The sequence below is a fragment of the Populus nigra genome, chromosome 7 (assembly GCF_951802175.1).
Source record: "Populus nigra chromosome 7, ddPopNigr1.1, whole genome shotgun sequence".
Lineage (NCBI taxonomy): Eukaryota > Viridiplantae > Streptophyta > Magnoliopsida > Malpighiales > Salicaceae > Populus > Populus nigra.
Window position 1 is genome coordinate 2,160,548 of NC_084858.1, and position 17,576 is coordinate 2,178,123.

Genomic DNA, 17,576 nt, shown 5'->3' on the forward strand with positions numbered 1-17,576 from the left:
TTATCAATACATGACTCTCTCTTTTCGACCTTGGAGTTTTTTCTTTAAAAGAAAAGAAAAATATTACTAAAACCTATGAATTGGAAAGAAAATCTAAATGACTGATATTTTTTATTTATTAAAATATTACATTAAATGACAAGAATATAAAAGGTATTAGAAAAGATATTGAAGATATGTTTGGGCATTATATTGGGTTAGTTATAAGGCTTAATTATTTATGTGGGTTTTGGCAGCAAAGATTCCTAGTTTAGCAAGGAGTAATTAATGTTTTAAATTCTTTTTATCACAAGGATTTCTTAAGTATCCTAACTATATAAGAAAAGAGGGTTGATGATAATGTTTATGTGCTTATTTTTTAGGAGTTTCCATGTGATAGAGCAATAGAGACGGCAACAAAAATGTTTAATGAAACATTATATGCTATTGTTTTTTCATGTTTTGCAAGGATTCCATGTTATTAAGGAATTAATTCAGAAGTTAAAACAAAGTTTTCCTTGTCTATTTGAGACACTAAAGGCAGCTACAACAATCTTTGACCTTCTTGGCATAAAGAGTTTTAAAACAAGGAAGGAAGGCAATTATTTTGGGCTATTTAAGTTGTTTCATGTTGAACTATGTTAATATTTAGGTTTTGTGTTTTTTTTTTATTGTTTTTCATTAATTTTGGACTTGTTTAATTTTACTTTGGATTTTATTTTTAAATTGGATTCATGGCAGCCCATTAGTCATTGTTTAAGACTTATTAAATATTTTGAGTTTTAATTTTAGTTGGATTTTGTTTTGGGCTTTTAGTTTATGATTTAAAGAGGGTTTATTATTGTTATTTGATGAGACTATGTTGGTATCATTGTTTATATGCTGCAAATTTCATTATTGCTGTTATTTTATATTGATACTTAGCAACTGTAGTAACGGTGGCTATGGTTATAATATGGTCTTGATACTTAGTCGCCATAAAATTTTAATAGCTAAGGATATAACATAAATTGGGTATTTATTAGTTCCCAAAAAAGGGTAACTAAGGACTTAGTATAAAAGGATACTTAGTCACCATGCAATTGGTGACTAAGAAATGGATTATAATTTGATTTTGACCATATAATATCCTAAATGATAAAATTTATGGTGCTCAGAGAGTAATTAGTGGCATTTTATTAGTTACTCCCTAGCCCACCTTAAAGAAAAAGATAGATATAAAAAAAAAAGAAAATAAAACTCATGACTTCATAATCCATCAAAAATTATAAATGATTGGTTGTCATTTACAATAGTTGTATAATCTTATTTATATTGGTACATGTTAGAGTCCTACATAATCTCTTAAACCTAATTTTATACAAATAATACAAACTATATTCTAACTAAAGCATATCTTTTTTGTCTTATTAATGCATATATCACAGCCTATTGTGTACGTAACACTAATAACTAATATGTTGAAGACTCATGTTCTATATAGGTTTAGATATTCTAGTCAATCACTTTAGTCTTTTCTTTATGGTCAATTACTTCATCTTGGTTGATTACATGGACTCTTCCCTGTGATGATCGTTCTCTTAGTCAATCACTATCACTTTGCATGGAGGAATGCAATTATCGCCCTAACCTTGTAATCAATGTAATATGGTATAAATTGAAGCTCTATTCGGCCCAACAAAGTTGATGATGTTCTCAGCCCAATCAAGTCAGCCTAGCTTCAGTTTGGTTCAAGGCTCATTAAGGTTGCATGCTGGCAGCATAGAAGGTATGTTTGGACATTCTATTGGGTTAGTTATAAGGCTTAATTATTTATGTGGGTTTCGGCAGCAAAGGTTTGAAGTTTGGCAAGGAGTAATTAATGTTTTAAATTTCTTTTATCATAAGGATTTCTTCAGTATCCTAACTATATAAGAAAAGGGGGCTGACGATAATGTTTATGTCCATGTGGTAGAGCAATATTTATATAAAGTTGTAAACACTAGCGGTTATATTTGTAGTTCGTTGGCGGGTCGTGCTCCCGTCACCCGGAATATGGTAAAACGGTCCCGGAAAGATTCCTAGTTTGTCTGGTTTTTGCTAGCACATGAAATCCAATTTCTTGATCTGTTATCACCAGCAAGCAATTGATAATTTCCTAAATATTTACATCTGCTCCAAAAAAACCTAAATAGAAATTCTGGATTTCTTTGTTTTTTTAGAAAAGGTATATTCCTTTCCTTAGCAGCACATGTATGAATATGAATTCGTTAAAAACAACCAAATATTTGTCGTCTGATTCTATAAGTAATCTGTACTTCTTCTATCTGCTGCTGTTGTTTTCACTCGGAAAAAAGAAGAAGAAGATTTCTCGAATCCTCAGACACAGACAGAGAGAGTGAAGTCCTTCTGAACTCCCTACCACCGCAGGTTCATTCTTCTTCTTCATCTCCAGATCCTTCTCAATCAAACCTTAATTTCTGTTTTTCTTTTCTGGAGGTAATTGTCAGCTTAATTATTTAATATCATTCAATTTCTCTTGCTTTTAAGTTCACTACTCGCTATGGAAATATTCTTGAAAGTTTTTTTATTATTATTCTTTCTTTTCTTTTGTCTTCTTGAGTCAGTGTTTTAAGTGATTTAAAAAAATGAAACATGTGTTACATGAGTTGTTTTGTTTTGATGTTCCTACGAAAACAAATAAATTATGGAGTCTTGTTTTGTTTTGGTTGGGTGATTGCCAAGGTACCAGGTAGAAATGGCGACTGGGGCTGTACCAGCATCATTTTCAGGGTTAAAGATGAGGGAATCAAGCTTAGGGTTTGGAAAGAGCGTGGATTTCGTGAGAATTTGTGATACAAAGAGGATCAAATCCGGTAGAAAAAGAATTTCAATGACTCAAAACTCTAATACTGGTCCTGGGACTGTTGAGCTTCAACCTGCATCAGAAGGGAGCCCCCTATTAGGTACCACAACAAACCATACCCTATGATCAGAAGTGATGAGTTGAGGCATATGTGCTTGTTTTTAATGTTATTGTTGATCAAATATGATCGGTGCTAAAGATACATGTGCACAGAAAACACGAAGAACAGATTTATTTGTATTTATATGTGCTAAACTTATTTGGGCAAAATTTAATGTTTTTCTTACATATCTGATGCATATTGTTTCTTTGAATGCAGTCCCAAGAAAAAAGTATTGTGAATCTATAAACAAGACTGTCAGAAGGAAAACACGCACTGTAATGGTGGGAAATGTGCTTCTTGGTAGTGAGCATCCTGTAAGGGTTCAAACTATGACCACAACTGACACCAAGGATGTTGCTGCGACAGTTGAACAGGTTCTTTTGACTTTTCTTGCATTTCAGCTCTTTCTAATTGAACCATTGGTGTTTGATTGCTCTTCCAGCGTAGCAAGAGATTAGACCAACCATGGTAACTCTTCCTATTTCAACATCTGCTTAAAGGACTGGCATTGGATTCTCTCCTTGACTGAATTTATATATATATATATATATATATATATATATATATATATATATCTTGTAAACTCATGGTTTAATATACGAATAACTGGAGTCTCTTGTAAACCCATGGTTCAGTAAACAAAAAGGAGGGGGACGAGGAGAAGAAATCTCTTGTAAAATCATGGCTTAATATACAAATAACTGGAGTCTTTTGTGAACCCATGGTTTAGTAAACAAATAACTGTGATCATTTGTATGGAGACCCATCTTGATGATGATATGTTGACTGGATCTGGTATTGATCAAGTCTGGTTTCACTGCTAGCCTGTTAAAAACAGTTTCTAATTGATTTCTCATCACAGTTCATTTTGATGAAAGTCCTCAGTCTTCTTGTTGATTGGGCCTGTCTGTCAGAACTACTTTCTTTTTTCTCGGCAGTTACATTAACTGCTGTTTATTTGGGTAGGTGATGAGAATAGCAGACAAGGGAGCAGATATAGTTCGGATAACAGTTCAAGGGAAGAGAGAAGCCGATGCCTGTTTTGAAATCAAAAACTCTCTTGTGCAGAAAAAGTAGGCTCCTTTTCTTTTCGAATAAATAAAAGTAGGTCTGATTGATTATAAGAAACCTTCAATCCATTTTTTTTATGCGGAGCAACCTTGTCTCTAACTGTTGTATTTATGCAGTTACAATATTCCTCTGGTTGCGGATATTCATTTCGCTCCATCTGTTGCATTGCGAGTAGCTGAATGCTTTGACAAGATTCGTGTCAACCCAGGAAATTTTGGTAAGCCACAAGGGCCTTGTTCCATTCTTCTTTAGGTAATGAACGCAACTGATAGGCGGTTCAGTTTGAGAAGCTAGAGTACAATGAGATGGTTCATTGCAGCTGATAGGCGGGCTCAATTTGAGAAGCTAGAGTACACAGAAGATGACTATGAGAAAGAACTTGAGCATATTGAGAAGGTCAGAACACTCCTCTATTAAAATGGTCACCCATAAAAAGTTCTCAATAAGAAGCATGAATATGCAGAACACTCTTCTGCGTTAACTGAATCATAAACATTAAGCTGTAAAGACAGGAATCGTCAGTTTTAAGTATTGAATATAAGCATGTACATAATTACCTTTATTTACATATATTGACCTGAGGTTTTGATTTGTATTTTTTACTATGCCAGGTTTTTACTCCATTGGTTGAGAAATGTAAGAAGTATGGAAGGGCAATGCGTATTGGAACAAACCATGGGAGTCTTTCAGATCGTATAATGAGCTACTATGGAGATTCTCCTAGGGGAATGGTGAAAAATTATTTTCTCCCATAATGTTTAGCGATTTTCTTCTTTCTGTTGTACTTCTAGACGCAGTAGCATCATATCATATGGCTTTTATCAAACAGGTTGAATCTGCATTTGAGTTTGCTAGGATATGTCGGAAGTTGGACTTCCATAATTTTGTCTTTTCGATGAAAGCAAGCAACCCAGTTGTCATGGTCCAGGCATACCGTCTACTTGTAGCGGAAATGTATGTTCAAGGTTGGGATTATCCATTACACTTGGGCGTCACTGAAGCTGGAGAAGGTGAAGATGGGCGGATGAAATCTGCAATTGGCATTGGGACTCTTCTTCAGGTAACCTTAGAACACAAATTGGAAGCTCTAAAAAAATGGAGGGTCCTTTAGAATCCTGATGATACGTTTTTCTGATGAATCCTGCAATTTTGAACTTTCACTTTCATATTGTTTAAAATGCATCAGTCTGTAGCTTATTTTTAGAAGGAAATTTATGTGGTGAAATGTGCATTCCATTTGTGTGATCTTGCTCTTCCATCAAAATTGATTTCTTCATAGTTAAATATCATCACTGGGACAACATTATATGTAATGTGGTCACTGTAGAAGTCAGGAACTCTGTTGGATGTGCAGGATGGTTTGGGTGATACAATTAGGGTTTCACTTACAGAACCACCAGAAGAGGAGATAGATCCCTGCAGAAGGTTGGCCAATCTTGGTATGAGAGCAGCTGAAATTGAGCAAGGAGTGGTAGGTTATATGGTGCACTTCATCAAATTAACACAATTGTGCTCTGTAAAAATTCTGCAATTTATGCAATCTTATTAGTTGACTTTTGGAGGAATTGTTTCAACCAGGCACCATTTGAGGAAAAGCACAGGCATTACTTTGATTTCCAGCGCCAATCTGGTCAATTGCCAGTGCAAAAAGAGGTTTTCCTTCAACTTCTATGGATATTTGAGCATTTGTTAGCTCATTTCTTTGATCATGATTTTGCAAATTGAGAGTTGATTGTTCACGTAATTACAGGGTGAGGAGGTGGATTATAGAGGTGTCCTGCACCGTGATGGCTCCGTGCTCATGTCAGTCTCTTTAGATCAGTTGAAGGTAACCACTTAGTATTAATCTTACCTTATATTTCCTTTCACTATTGTCCCCTAATTTTACTTTTCTAACTTGGAGGGAAGCATATGATGGATTTTATTGAAAATTTTCTCCTTCCAGGCACCCGAACTTCTCTATAAGTCACTTGCAGCAAAGATTGTTGTTGGGATGCCTTTTAAGGTCTCTTCTGACCTCATTCTGTTGCATTGAAAGAGTAATGGCTTGAAGATGATTTCTGAATCCATCACTGTTTTTATTGACACAAAAATTTGCATCTAGGATCTGGCAACAGTTGACTCAATATTTTTGAGAGAGCTCCCACCAGTGGATGATAACGATGCTGTAAGAACCCTAACTGTATCTTGCTTCATTTGATTGGGAAAAGCAACCCCCCCCAAAAAAATAAATAAATAAATAAAATAAAATAAAATTCATCGTTGATTTGTTATGCCTCGTTTTAGAATTAGACAAATTTACTAAAGAATCAGAATAACTAGATGTTTATACTCTGTATCATGACTAGCGGCTAGCTCTCAAAAGGTTGATAGAAGTTAGTATGGGAGTAATAGCTCCTTTATCAGAGCAGCTAACAAAGCCATTACCCAATGCCATGGTTCTTGTCAACCTTAAGGAGTTGTCTACTGGTGCATACAAGCTTTTGCCAGAAGGTACCACTTCTCAAAAATTGTCATGTTTTGTTGGGTTCTTATGCTCAATGTCTTCGTTTCTTCTATTTTCTGTGCTGAATTGTATTGAGAACTTTGAGTCATTCAATTTTTACCTCTCAGGTACACGCTTGGTTGTGTCTTTACGTGGCGATGAGCCCTGTGAAGAATTGGAAATTCTCGAACATGTTGATGCCACAATGATTCTTCATGTTCTACCCCTTTCAGAGGATAAGATTGGCAGAGTGCATGCAGCAAGGAGGTATTTCTGCTACTCACTTTAATTTTTATAATATGGTCATTAATTGAAAAGGTAATACCAAATCATCAGTACATCCACATGTAGATAATGTATGCCTGAGAAAAGTCTTTCTTTTTCAAACCATTTTGTTGTTGATTGTTTCAAGCTTCAACTACTATGGCCTGTTAGGCATTTTTGTCAGGAGTGTTAACTATACTGCTGAGTAGACCCATACTAATGCCTAGGGTGTACCTAGTGACTCAACATGATAAAAATGAGTCGTCTATTAATTGTTCATTTGTTTTTTGTGTTATTTCCTATCTGCAACAGGGTTTTTCGCTGTCTTGTGAACACTCCCTTAGTCTTGACAGTTCGAACTCTATCTTGGCTGCAGGTTATTTGAGTATCTTGCAGACAAGGCTTTGAGTGTCCCTGTGATTCACCATATTCAGTTTCCAAAAGGGGTTCGCAGGTGATCATGAAACTTGTAATATTCATTGAATGCGATGCATGTATCAGTTGTTTTAGCTTATACTATTTTCTCCTCTTTGCAGGGATGACCTGGTCATTGGTGCTGGTACAGATGCTGGAGCTCTTTTAGTAGATGGTCTAGGAGATGGTATCCTTATTGAAGCCCCGGACCAGGATTTTGATTTTCTCAGGAATACATCTTTCAACTTACTACAAGGTTGCAGAATGAGAAATACAAAGACGGTATGAAGTTTGTTTTCAAAATGAAAAAAACATTAAAAAAAAAAACTCGAGTTGACGCACTTAGAGATTAAGGTCTTTATTAATTACTAGAAATGCTGAAATCTCATCAGGAATATGTCTCATGCCCTTCATGTGGAAGAACTTTGTTTGATCTTCAAGAGATAAGTGCAGAAATACGAGAAAAGACATCACACTTGCCTGGTGTCTCGGTGATACCCTAATACTTTTGCATTATCATTCGATTTAATGTTATTTAGCCTTGTCATTTTCCAGTAAAGAATGTAATTTGTCTTCATACATTTCCTTTCATAGATCGCAATCATGGGTTGCATTGTGAATGGCCCTGGGGAGATGGCTGATGCCGATTTTGGGTACGTCGGTGGTGCTCCTGGAAAGATTGACCTTTATGTTGGGAAGGTAATGAATATGAATATTGTTCGTACTAATAATGCTCTTTAGTTTATGATTCAGTGACTGTTTAGGCTCTCCAATTATTCCTTAGCCGATTTATATTAGAATATGAGGATGAATTTAGGGTAGACATGCTCCCAGAGAGATTTAGGAAGTATGTCCATGTTTATTGTTTATCATCTTCAACGAGTGATTGATGGGTGGGTGAAATTGATGGTAAGTTGGAATCTGCGGTGTCAGACGGTGGTAAAGCGTGGAATTGAAATGGAGCATGCCACTGACGCCTTGATCCAGCTGATTAAAGATAATGGCCGCTGGGTAGATCCTCCTGCTGAAGGGTAAACTGACAGATAGTTCCAGTTCCACAATCTTGAATAAACAAAGGTCAGAAATCCATGATACAGCACAACAGTCAATCACTACCGCGGAAAATATACCTGTCAGCGTAATGTCGTACTGCATTCTCTCTCTCTCAACAATTACATGATTCCTCAGTATAGTAAGCATATCAGTTATTAAATCTTTCTATTACATCCCATTCAATAACTTAACCTTATCTATTATAATATAATTTATATAATACTCTAATATATTTTTGTGGAGTAATTTGTGGAACATTACATTTTTCACTGCTAATTTTTTATTTGATTTTTTTTTTTGTTGGAAAAGAAAACAAAGAAATATATCGCATTAACATAAACGTGCAATTGTTTTCTGGTCACCTAAATAATGATTAAATTGGAAACGTCGTCGTATGCAGAAATCTTGAGTGGAAAAAAATAAAATAAAATAAAATTCAAAGAAGCTCTCTTCTAGCAGCATAACCATAAGCAGACCTTCGAATATTATCCTGTCTCTTCTTATAAACCAATCCTCCAAATCCAACCAAACAAGCTGCCCCTATAACTGCTGCTGCTATCCCCGCCTTCTTCCCCCCACTCATTCCCTTAGACTCTTCTTCTTCATCGTCTTCACTCCCACTTCCTGCTTTCACATTTATATCGCTCGCCACCGACGGATCCGGATCTGGAACATTCTCAGCCGGTGCGGGCACATGAGCCGTCAGATCTGAAGGAGGTGCTGCTGATGGGGATGCCAATGTCGTCGGTGAGGGAGATCCGGTTTCTGGTGAGAGAGAGGGGGGTGGAAGAGGAGGAGGAGAAGATAGTGATGGTGAATCGGATTGTTGAGGAGATGGAGATGGTGATTGTTCAGGAGGTGTATCCGTGGAGGAGGAGGATCGTAATAACAAGAAGAAGGCTAAAAGAGCGTAAACAATTGGTGTTCTTCTAATGGTGGTGGTAGTAGCCATAATTGAATCCAAACTGCGAGACTCAGAAAGAGAGAGAGAGTGATACTTACTTTTGGTACGTGTGTGTGTGTGTGAAGTGTAGCAGTAAATGTGGATCTATCTGATAGGGTAAGGAAGTTTAAGGTGACGGTTTTTGAGACGGGAGAGAGAGAGAGAGAGATCCTCAACCTCAAGCCTCAAGGAAGTAGAGTCTAGTTCGTGTGTGTGTAAACTGTAAAGAGCTCAAATCCTTTGTACCTCCCTCAACTTTTTAATTGTTTCTAATCTTGTCCTTGTACTTTAATTTCTTTTAAGTTCTTCCTTTTACCGGATAGTCCCGGTATTTTTCCTTTATTACTCACCCAGGCAAAAACATTTGGTAAATTAGCATTGCGGAAAAAAGTAATAGGAAAAGGTAAAATTTAGTCAAAGACACGATACTCGTTTGCGTCATTTGCGGAGAAAACTCGTTGGCGTCTTTGACTTAAACACACGAATGACATTTGAGATTCACGTCTTTAATTTAAATATGCTCTGAGCTAATATAACCTTTAATTAACTCTAGTAACCCTGAATTAACCTTAAATACAAATCTCAAACTCCTAATCCCTAACTATAAACACTCACTCTAATTTTAAACCTCTTCTAAACTCGTAATCCTCCCAAACTTTTAAATCCAAACCCTAAACTTTTAAATCTATACCCCAAACTCATAATTTGTAATCATAAACCCTAAATTCTTGAATTCAAACCCAAAATCCATAATCTCTAATCTTAAACTATAAATTCTTAAACTCAAACTTCAAAGTCATAATTCCCAACAATAAACTGTAAACTCTTAATTCCAAAATCTAAACTCATAATCTCTAATCTTATACCTGAAATTTTTAAATCTAAACCTTAAATTCTAAATACAAACTTGTAATTTTTAAATACTACTACTACTAAATTCAAACCCTATAAACACAAAGAATAAAAATGGACAGGATATTGTTAGGTTTAAAAAATCATAAAAGCAACATTAAAATTTATTTACATTGATGTAATATTTTAACGTTGTTTTCATTCGTTTATTATAATGTTAGTTAATTGATCTTTATAATAACACAACATAACAATGTGCCACATTCGTTCATTTGTAAATGTTGCCATATTAATTAACCTATAAATTTTTGTTTTGCAATTATAAACAACTTGTTGTCGCTGATCGCATATTCACTTGTAAATTTATGACTTTATATTCTACATACTTGTCGAAAATAAATTTGAATGTTCATAATATGTAAGACAATATTAAAATCTCACCTTGACAAGTCCAAAACAATTATAAAAGAATAATAAAACACAAATGCATAACTAAGAGCTCATTAACAGTTGTTTTTCAAAGTATTTTTTATTTAGAAATACATCGAAATAATTTTATTTTTAAAAAAAATATTTTTAATATTAGTGCATCAAAATGATCTAAAAACACAAAAAAAACCAATTGAAACAAAGAAAAATAAAATAAAATTAATTTTTAAAAAAATGATTTTGAAATACAAAAATAAACAGACTCTAAGAAAATAACACAACATAATTCTATTGTACATATATCCTAGTCTATCTATGTCTACGATGATGAACCAATGGGTCAGCTTTATCAATAGCATGATTTCTTAGTGTTTGAGTCGTCTCATACACCGACACAACATCGTCTCTCTAAGCATCTGAAATGTAGTGCAACATGAGTCAAACTAACAAGATGCATAATAATGAGCAAGTGTGTTATCTTCAATTTCACGAAGACCACTAACAGTTTCTCGACCATCTCGTAACAAATTGTCAACCAGATTTTCAGCAATATATTTATTAATCCATAAATAAAACACATTTAGCATCACATATTAATTACAAAATGTATGAAGTACTTACAACATTTTGCATCCATAGTGCATATGACTCATACTCGCATAAAGGAACCTGCACCGAGTTTGGTGTGATGATATGTTGCATTATACACCAATAACACTCCATGTATTCATCATTTGAAATAATAGATCACACCTCTATAAAGATATCATCTCTTCGTGCATCCCACTACACTATATAATGGAGATTATGGGTCATCCAATTATAATCATCATGTTTATCCGGTCAACTAATAGCATGTGATGTGTCGCTTGTATCTATACCAATAGCATTATACGATTTGGGCAAGCAACTCAACATGCTAAAAAAAGATGAGTGAGACCATTATTGTCCATATATCGACATTCATAACATTAATTGCATGGAAACCATACTCAATTGCATCAATTAAAACCTAAATTAGCTCAATTCCAATAAAATATTCAATTATGTTAATTTATCCCAAAACTTAACACAAAACCTAATTGCCATTATTTTGACGTTCATAACACTGCTTGCATGAAAACATACCTAATTGCATCAATTAAAATCTAAATTATCTCAATTCAAACAAAATATCCAATCATTCCATTTTATCCCAAAACTCAATACAAACCCTAATTTCTTTATTTTACAAACCTTAATTTATCTAATTTGAACCTAATTGATTCCATAAATAACATCAATTGCATAAAAACATACCTAATTGCTTGAATCAAACTCTAAATTATCTCAATTAAAACAAAATACTCAATTATCAAACACCACACAAACAATATTAAATCAAAATTAAGAATCTCGTAATTTAACAATGACAACCATAAAATTATGAGAAATGTAGTGATTTTACCTTAATTTATCGATGACTAATGGTGTTTCGATCAATGGTTATGGCAGGGAGACTGAATGAGGATATTAAGCTGATAGATTTTATTGAAAAAACACTACACTAGAAAGATGCGAGGAGACGACGGAAAGATGATTTCGGTGTTTTGGTAGATGATAGGTGGTTGTTTTCGGTGATTTGGGGCGGGAGAGGCTGGGTATTTTAGGTTTTGATGGGTGATGAGCGGTAACTATAGAAAGAAGAAGAAAAGGCTAGGTTTTTATAATAATCGAACATGTGATTCTAAATGTTGATTTTGTTATGTAACAATGATTTAGAATCATGTCGTTGAATAAAGATATGATTAGAAATCACATTTTTTTATCAAATTATACTCATTTTCAAATATTTTTTCAGCATGTATTATTTTGCCAAATTTGTACTTAAACAATGTTGTTGTGTAAAAAAAAATACCATAGTTCATCCATTAAAAATATGGCCCTTCCATTACATCATTTTTTTTGTTTTTTAATTTGAGAAGTGTGACATGTCATATACACAAAATAACATTTTTTTTTTAAAATTCCCTCTCTTGTTTTAATTTTCATAGAACTCATGATATTACAAGTTAATTAGTTCATACACTAAAAATTCATAAATGAAGCATACATGAGATTCTCACTTGTAGATTTTAATATGTATGTGCGTGTTTGTGTTTTGGAGATGGATTTGTTATTTTCGAACTTATGATGATTTTTTTGTTTATTTATCTTTATTCTAAAGAGATTAAATTAAAAATAAATAAAAGTCATTAGTCATTCATATTACACCAAGACACATGTTATTATGTATTGGAATAATGAAATGATCCTTATACCCTTCTTAAACAAAATGAGTTAATTAGTTATTAGGGATAATACAATCTTTTTCATATGATCAATGTCATTATCATATTGATTGAGAACAAATCAATCTTTTAACATTTTAGATACATAATAAAATAATTTAAATACCCTTAAAGAAAAATTTTTGAAATAAGGTCTGGGAATTTTCAGTCTTTCAACATTTTGATAGCATGGTAGAATGACTGCATTGCTTTAAATGTATAAATCCAAAACTGACATCTAGTGGAATTTTAATATTTTCATCATGGTTATTTAGTCACAATCAATGTAAATAAGGGCTAATTTAGTCTTTTAAAAAATATAAATATAATTAAGAAACTAAAAGTGTTGGGAGGCATGCAACACATGCACTAGTAAATGGGAGGCGCTCGTTCTTTGAACGACACATGCGGTGTCTTTTAAGGGTCAAACACCACCTTTCATGACAGTGTTGAAAGCGTAACGACATCCTTTTCTCGGTGGTCAAGAGTGTGTACACGACAACGCAGCGGTTAAGCTCTAGTGGACTTTTTTTTCGTTTTCTCTCCACTTTCTCTCTCCTTGCCTCGGGTTTCGTGCCAACCCTTTTAAAAAATAGATGTGTCTTTTCTATTTGTATTTTTATCAGTTTGGAACTCATTTTTTTATATTTGTTTTATTTTTAGTTCTTTTTTTAAGTTGATTTTTATTTTTCAATTCTATCCCTTAGTATTTTATTTCATTTAGTGTTTGTATCAATTTAGTCCTTATTCTTTTCATTGTAATTTTTTAAATCATTTTATTAATTTTTTTCAATTTCATCCCTCAACATTTTATTTTATTTAATTTTTTATCCAATTTAGTCTTAATTATTTTGATTGCTATTGTTTTATCCCTTATTTTTTTTTTAATTTTTTCCCTCATTATTTTATTTCCTTTAGTTTGTATACAAGATTTGATCATCATTATTTTAATTGTTATTTGTTTTGTTTTTTAATAGACTTCTAACTAACTATTTCCTAGTTATTACACATGTTCTTATTCATCAATTAAACTCTTAACTACTATTGTTATTCATAACCCTACGTGACTGAATTATCAACAAGTAGTTTAACTTTTCCTTTGCCTCGCTTGATTGTTACTGCATATTCCTATACTGCTTGTCACTATCACTGCCTTCATGTTGGATTGTAATAAATTACATGAATCTTGGATTGTCCCTCGCTGTTGTCTTTGGTTTTCCCTTTCATATTTGCTAATGCGTAAGAATTTAGATAAGTCCAACAACTAACCAGCTAGCATGCAACTGGCCATTATGTATTGTATTTGACTTTCAGTAGTTGTATTGGTTTTGATGAACTTGGGGTTTTGTTTATTTTGGTTGCCCATGATAGATGGAAGTTGATATGCGTTGCGACTTCATACTAGTGTTTGGTATTGTAATAAAAGTTATTTTTAAAAGTATTTTTTTGTTTAAAAATGCATAAAAATAATATTTTTTTTAAATTATTTTTTTATATCAGCACATCAAAATAATTCATATATATATATATATATATATATATATATAAAACACCATCAAAGTGGTAGATGCAACTAGTAGTAATAAGTGTTAATACAATCGACGCATGCACTATTGCATTGGAAGATTAAAGATTTGCTATTTAAGAGCATAAATGTGAGTTATCTAGTTGGCGGTAAAAAGTTCTTAATATGGTCGATGGATGCATGATTGCTTTGGAAGATTTATTTAAGAGCTGACACCCAACTTATCTACTTTCAAGACATGCTGGTTTAAATCTCTCTTAAATGAACCAGTGGCTTGATTTCTTTTGCATTTGTTAGGGTGAAGATGGCTCTGCATTTTTCCTTTACGCACATCCACCATGGTCCGTAGGTGGGATCTCGGATGTGCCATTAAACTATTTATTCTTGTTTTGCAGCTGAAGAATAGCGTTGTTAATGGCATAATTGTTGCATCCGTCCCGGCTTGGTAGGTCAATTCAAAACTCGGGTGATTGATGTAGAGTGTCTATTTTATTGAAAACCTGAGTTTATAATTCCAGAAAAAACCAGTCGACTAACTTAGTGGAGGGTCCTCCTATATTCTAGATGATTATTTTGTTTTTGTTTGATTGTATCGGTTAAGGATTTATCATGCGGTTTGATAAAAAGAAAAAACCTCAACTGGGGTGAAAACAGAAGCCTTTGTATTTTGAATTCTTCCTTTCCGATATTCAATAACGTATGAGCAGGGAGGGAATACTGGGACCACCAACCTCCCTGCTGATATGCATATATTTTATATCATGTGTTGTTGAGCGCGTTTTGAATTTTTATATTTTCCAGCTATGCTTTTTATTGAATAAAAATTGAAAGAAAATAAAAAATTATTCAAAAAATTAAATAATCTTAATTAAGAAGAAAAGTGTATCTCTTTAACTAAAAACCTGTTCCTTTATTCACATGTTTTATTGACAAAAACATATACTTTTTTATTAGAAGTATTGTCATTTAAATAAAAAATTATTATTATCATAAAAGTAAGTTTTATAAAAAAAAATTCATGATTTGATAAATTTAATATGAATGTATAAAAAATATATAAAAAATAAATTTGAGAAAAAAATATAAAAAAATTACAATAAAAAAACAATAAAATGAATATTTCAATCTCGCTGAATATTCATGATTAAAGTTTGTAGAAATTTTTATATTTTAGGTTTATATATAATTACTCAAAAAGAAATTGGTAATATTACCATAACAGGCATTAATATTATTTGACAAAAATAGAATAATTGGATAATTATTTAAATATTATTATCATAAATTTATTTAAAGAAAATCTTATTATATATAAATGTCATTATGTGGAACAACCCTTACTTTATATTTTCATTTTAGACAAGCATTGATTTAAAAAACATAGCATTAGAATGTAAAAATAACCATATTAGTTCACTATGCGAACTCATCATCATGCAAAAGACCATGCAATTACTAAATTTATTTATTTTCAATAAGATCTTTTGTAGTATTTCTTCTATTCAAAACACTACCAAAATAATTTTTGTTTTAATATTAAATCCTATAAAAAACAGTGTATGTTTTCCTTTCAAATCATTCAAGGTGGTCTCAGGCTCATCTCTCATCAAAATATATTCTTAAATCCCAATATTTTCATAATACACATCCCACACAATTCATACAATACACAAGAAAATAAAGATGTGATGATCCAAGGACTATTGAGGGATGTATATGAAGTACTTGTAAAATACAATTAAATTACAAAATATAAATATGCATGTAGTATTATAATTACACGTTTAGGACTTTTTAATCTCTTAGATCTCTAGTTTTTATATCGACTATCAAATTTATCCTTCCTTACCATTCGCAATATTCAATCTTTATTTCTACTTGATACCCTTAGTTTCCTTCAAACACAAAAATAACCATTGTTTTAGAAAATATTAGATTTAATTTATATAACTATATCCTTAGTTTAACAACATATATTACTGATCTTCACAACATTCTCCATAGCTTTCCAGCAAACGACTCAATCCTTAAGATTTTAATGTCTTGCCTCAAAAGCGGATAAATTCTTATAATACATTATCCCACCCACATGTAATTTAAATCTTAAAATACTTTATCTTGCCTCGAAAGTAAATCAATTCTTCAATTTCCCCATCCTATCTTATAGGCAAACCAATTCTTGAAATTTATTATCCTGCCCCGAGAGGAATTCATTATTGAATTTATTATCTTGCCCAGAAGGCAATTCAATTCTCAAATTTTATTTTTTTGCCTTGAAGACAATTCAATTCTCAAATTGTATTTTCTTGCCCTGAAGCAATTCAATTCTTAGAATTTACTATCATGCATCAAAGGCTTGTATTGTTTTAAAACCAACAATTAATATGAAAGTTATAACCTTTCATCAATTTGAAAAAATAAAATCATTTAGGGAGCAAAGACAATCCCTTACTTGTTGAGACATGTACTCCTAAGAGTATCGACTCCACTCTAGATGAATCCCTAATAACACCAACTTCTCACTAGTCAAATTTCCAATTTCTTTAATAAACATTTCCTTGAATTTAAGCATTCATTTAAACATGCATTCACACTAACTTTTCTTACAATCTAAATTACACATTTGCACTCATATACTCCTTGTAAATCAAATTTCAATTTACCTATATAAATTTGTACTTACACTATTCATTCTTACAGCACAACCAAAACATTGACACTAATTAAATCTCATTGCAATAAGTCTTCGTTGACATATTCTTAACAATTTATAAAATACCATAACTCAACCCAAACTTTTTTAATAACACAATTAAATCAACAATGTTAACATTATCTAGTTTATGTTACAACCCCACTATTTTTCTTTACCCTTAGCCAGCCACCCAAGCACACAGTTTACCTCATTCCATTTGATTTTTTCCCCCTTTCATTTCCACCTCTAATCCCATTATTCAAACCAAAATAAACACCCAAGCACACTCATTTCCACCCTTAATCCCATTATTTAAACCAATATAAATTTATCAATATACAAGATCTCTCCCAACACTATTTCAACATACACTCTGATTTATATATTATCAGGGATTTTCAATCCTTATGAAAATTTGACAACATAAATAAAATTTAATCAAGAAAGATGCTTTACCTACATCAATTAATCTAGTTTGCCCAGTTTCTTTTGCAATCTCTTCCTAAGATTTCTTCATTCACTCTTCAAATCACTCTTTCTCTCTCTACCTACATTACTCACGTCACTCTATCTTTTTTGGTATTACTTGATTGTTCAAATCCTAGCTCA

At 32.5% G+C, this 17,576-nt stretch overlaps 2 protein-coding genes across 5 annotated transcripts; one reads left to right on the forward strand and one right to left on the reverse strand.

Annotated features, from left to right (window-relative positions):
* Positions 1-1,916: 1,916 nt before the first annotated feature.
* On the forward strand, positions 1,917-15,059 carry LOC133699318 (4-hydroxy-3-methylbut-2-en-1-yl diphosphate synthase (ferredoxin), chloroplastic-like). Of its 4 annotated transcripts, none has more exons than XR_009843272.1 (21): positions 1,917-2,388; positions 2,711-2,924; positions 3,144-3,301; positions 3,894-4,000; positions 4,115-4,215; positions 4,318-4,394; positions 4,610-4,729; positions 4,828-5,058; positions 5,353-5,469; positions 5,577-5,651; positions 5,749-5,826; positions 5,944-6,003; positions 6,103-6,165; positions 6,347-6,491; positions 6,612-6,750; positions 7,124-7,201; positions 7,284-7,443; positions 7,554-7,652; positions 7,756-7,860; positions 8,095-8,353; positions 14,668-15,059. XR_009843272.1 is itself a non-coding variant. In XM_062122534.1 (21 exons), the coding sequence occupies exons 3-21, from the start codon at positions 2,717-2,719 to the stop codon at positions 8,194-8,196; spliced, it is 2,223 nt and encodes a 740-aa protein (XP_061978518.1). In that variant the 5' UTR covers positions 1,917-2,185; positions 2,316-2,388; positions 2,704-2,716; the 3' UTR covers positions 8,197-8,460. The 4 variants fall into 4 exon arrangements, 3 of the variants coding, with proteins under 3 accessions (XP_061978518.1, XP_061978517.1, XP_061978516.1); XM_062122534.1 differs by lacking the exon at positions 14,668-15,059 and having other exon boundaries at positions 1,917-2,185; positions 2,316-2,388; positions 2,704-2,924; positions 8,095-8,460; XM_062122533.1 differs by lacking the exon at positions 14,668-15,059 and having other exon boundaries at positions 1,917-2,185; positions 2,316-2,388; positions 8,095-8,460.
* Positions 8,528-9,386, reverse strand: LOC133699319 (vegetative cell wall protein gp1-like). Its single transcript, XM_062122536.1, has one exon. The coding sequence runs from the start codon at positions 9,164-9,166 to the stop codon at positions 8,651-8,653; it is 516 nt and encodes a 171-aa protein (XP_061978520.1). The 5' UTR covers positions 9,167-9,386; the 3' UTR covers positions 8,528-8,650.
* Positions 15,060-17,576: the final 2,517 nt, after the last annotated feature.

Bases quoted from the DNA above. Each gene is read 5' to 3' on its own strand.
- LOC133699318 (XM_062122532.1), top strand. From the start codon at position 2,717: ATGGCGACTGGGGCTGTACCAGCATCATTTTCAGGGTTAAAGATGAGG. The intron at 6,004-6,102 runs GTCTCTTCTGAC...ATTTGCATCTAG, and splicing joins TTGTTGGGATGCCTTTTAAG to GATCTGGCAACAGTTGACTC. The intron at 7,861-8,094 runs GTAATGAATATG...CTGCGGTGTCAG, and splicing joins TTGACCTTTATGTTGGGAAG to ACGGTGGTAAAGCGTGGAAT.
- LOC133699319 (XM_062122536.1), bottom strand. From the start codon at position 9,166: ATGGCTACTACCACCACCATTAGAAGAACACCAATTGTTTACGCTCTT.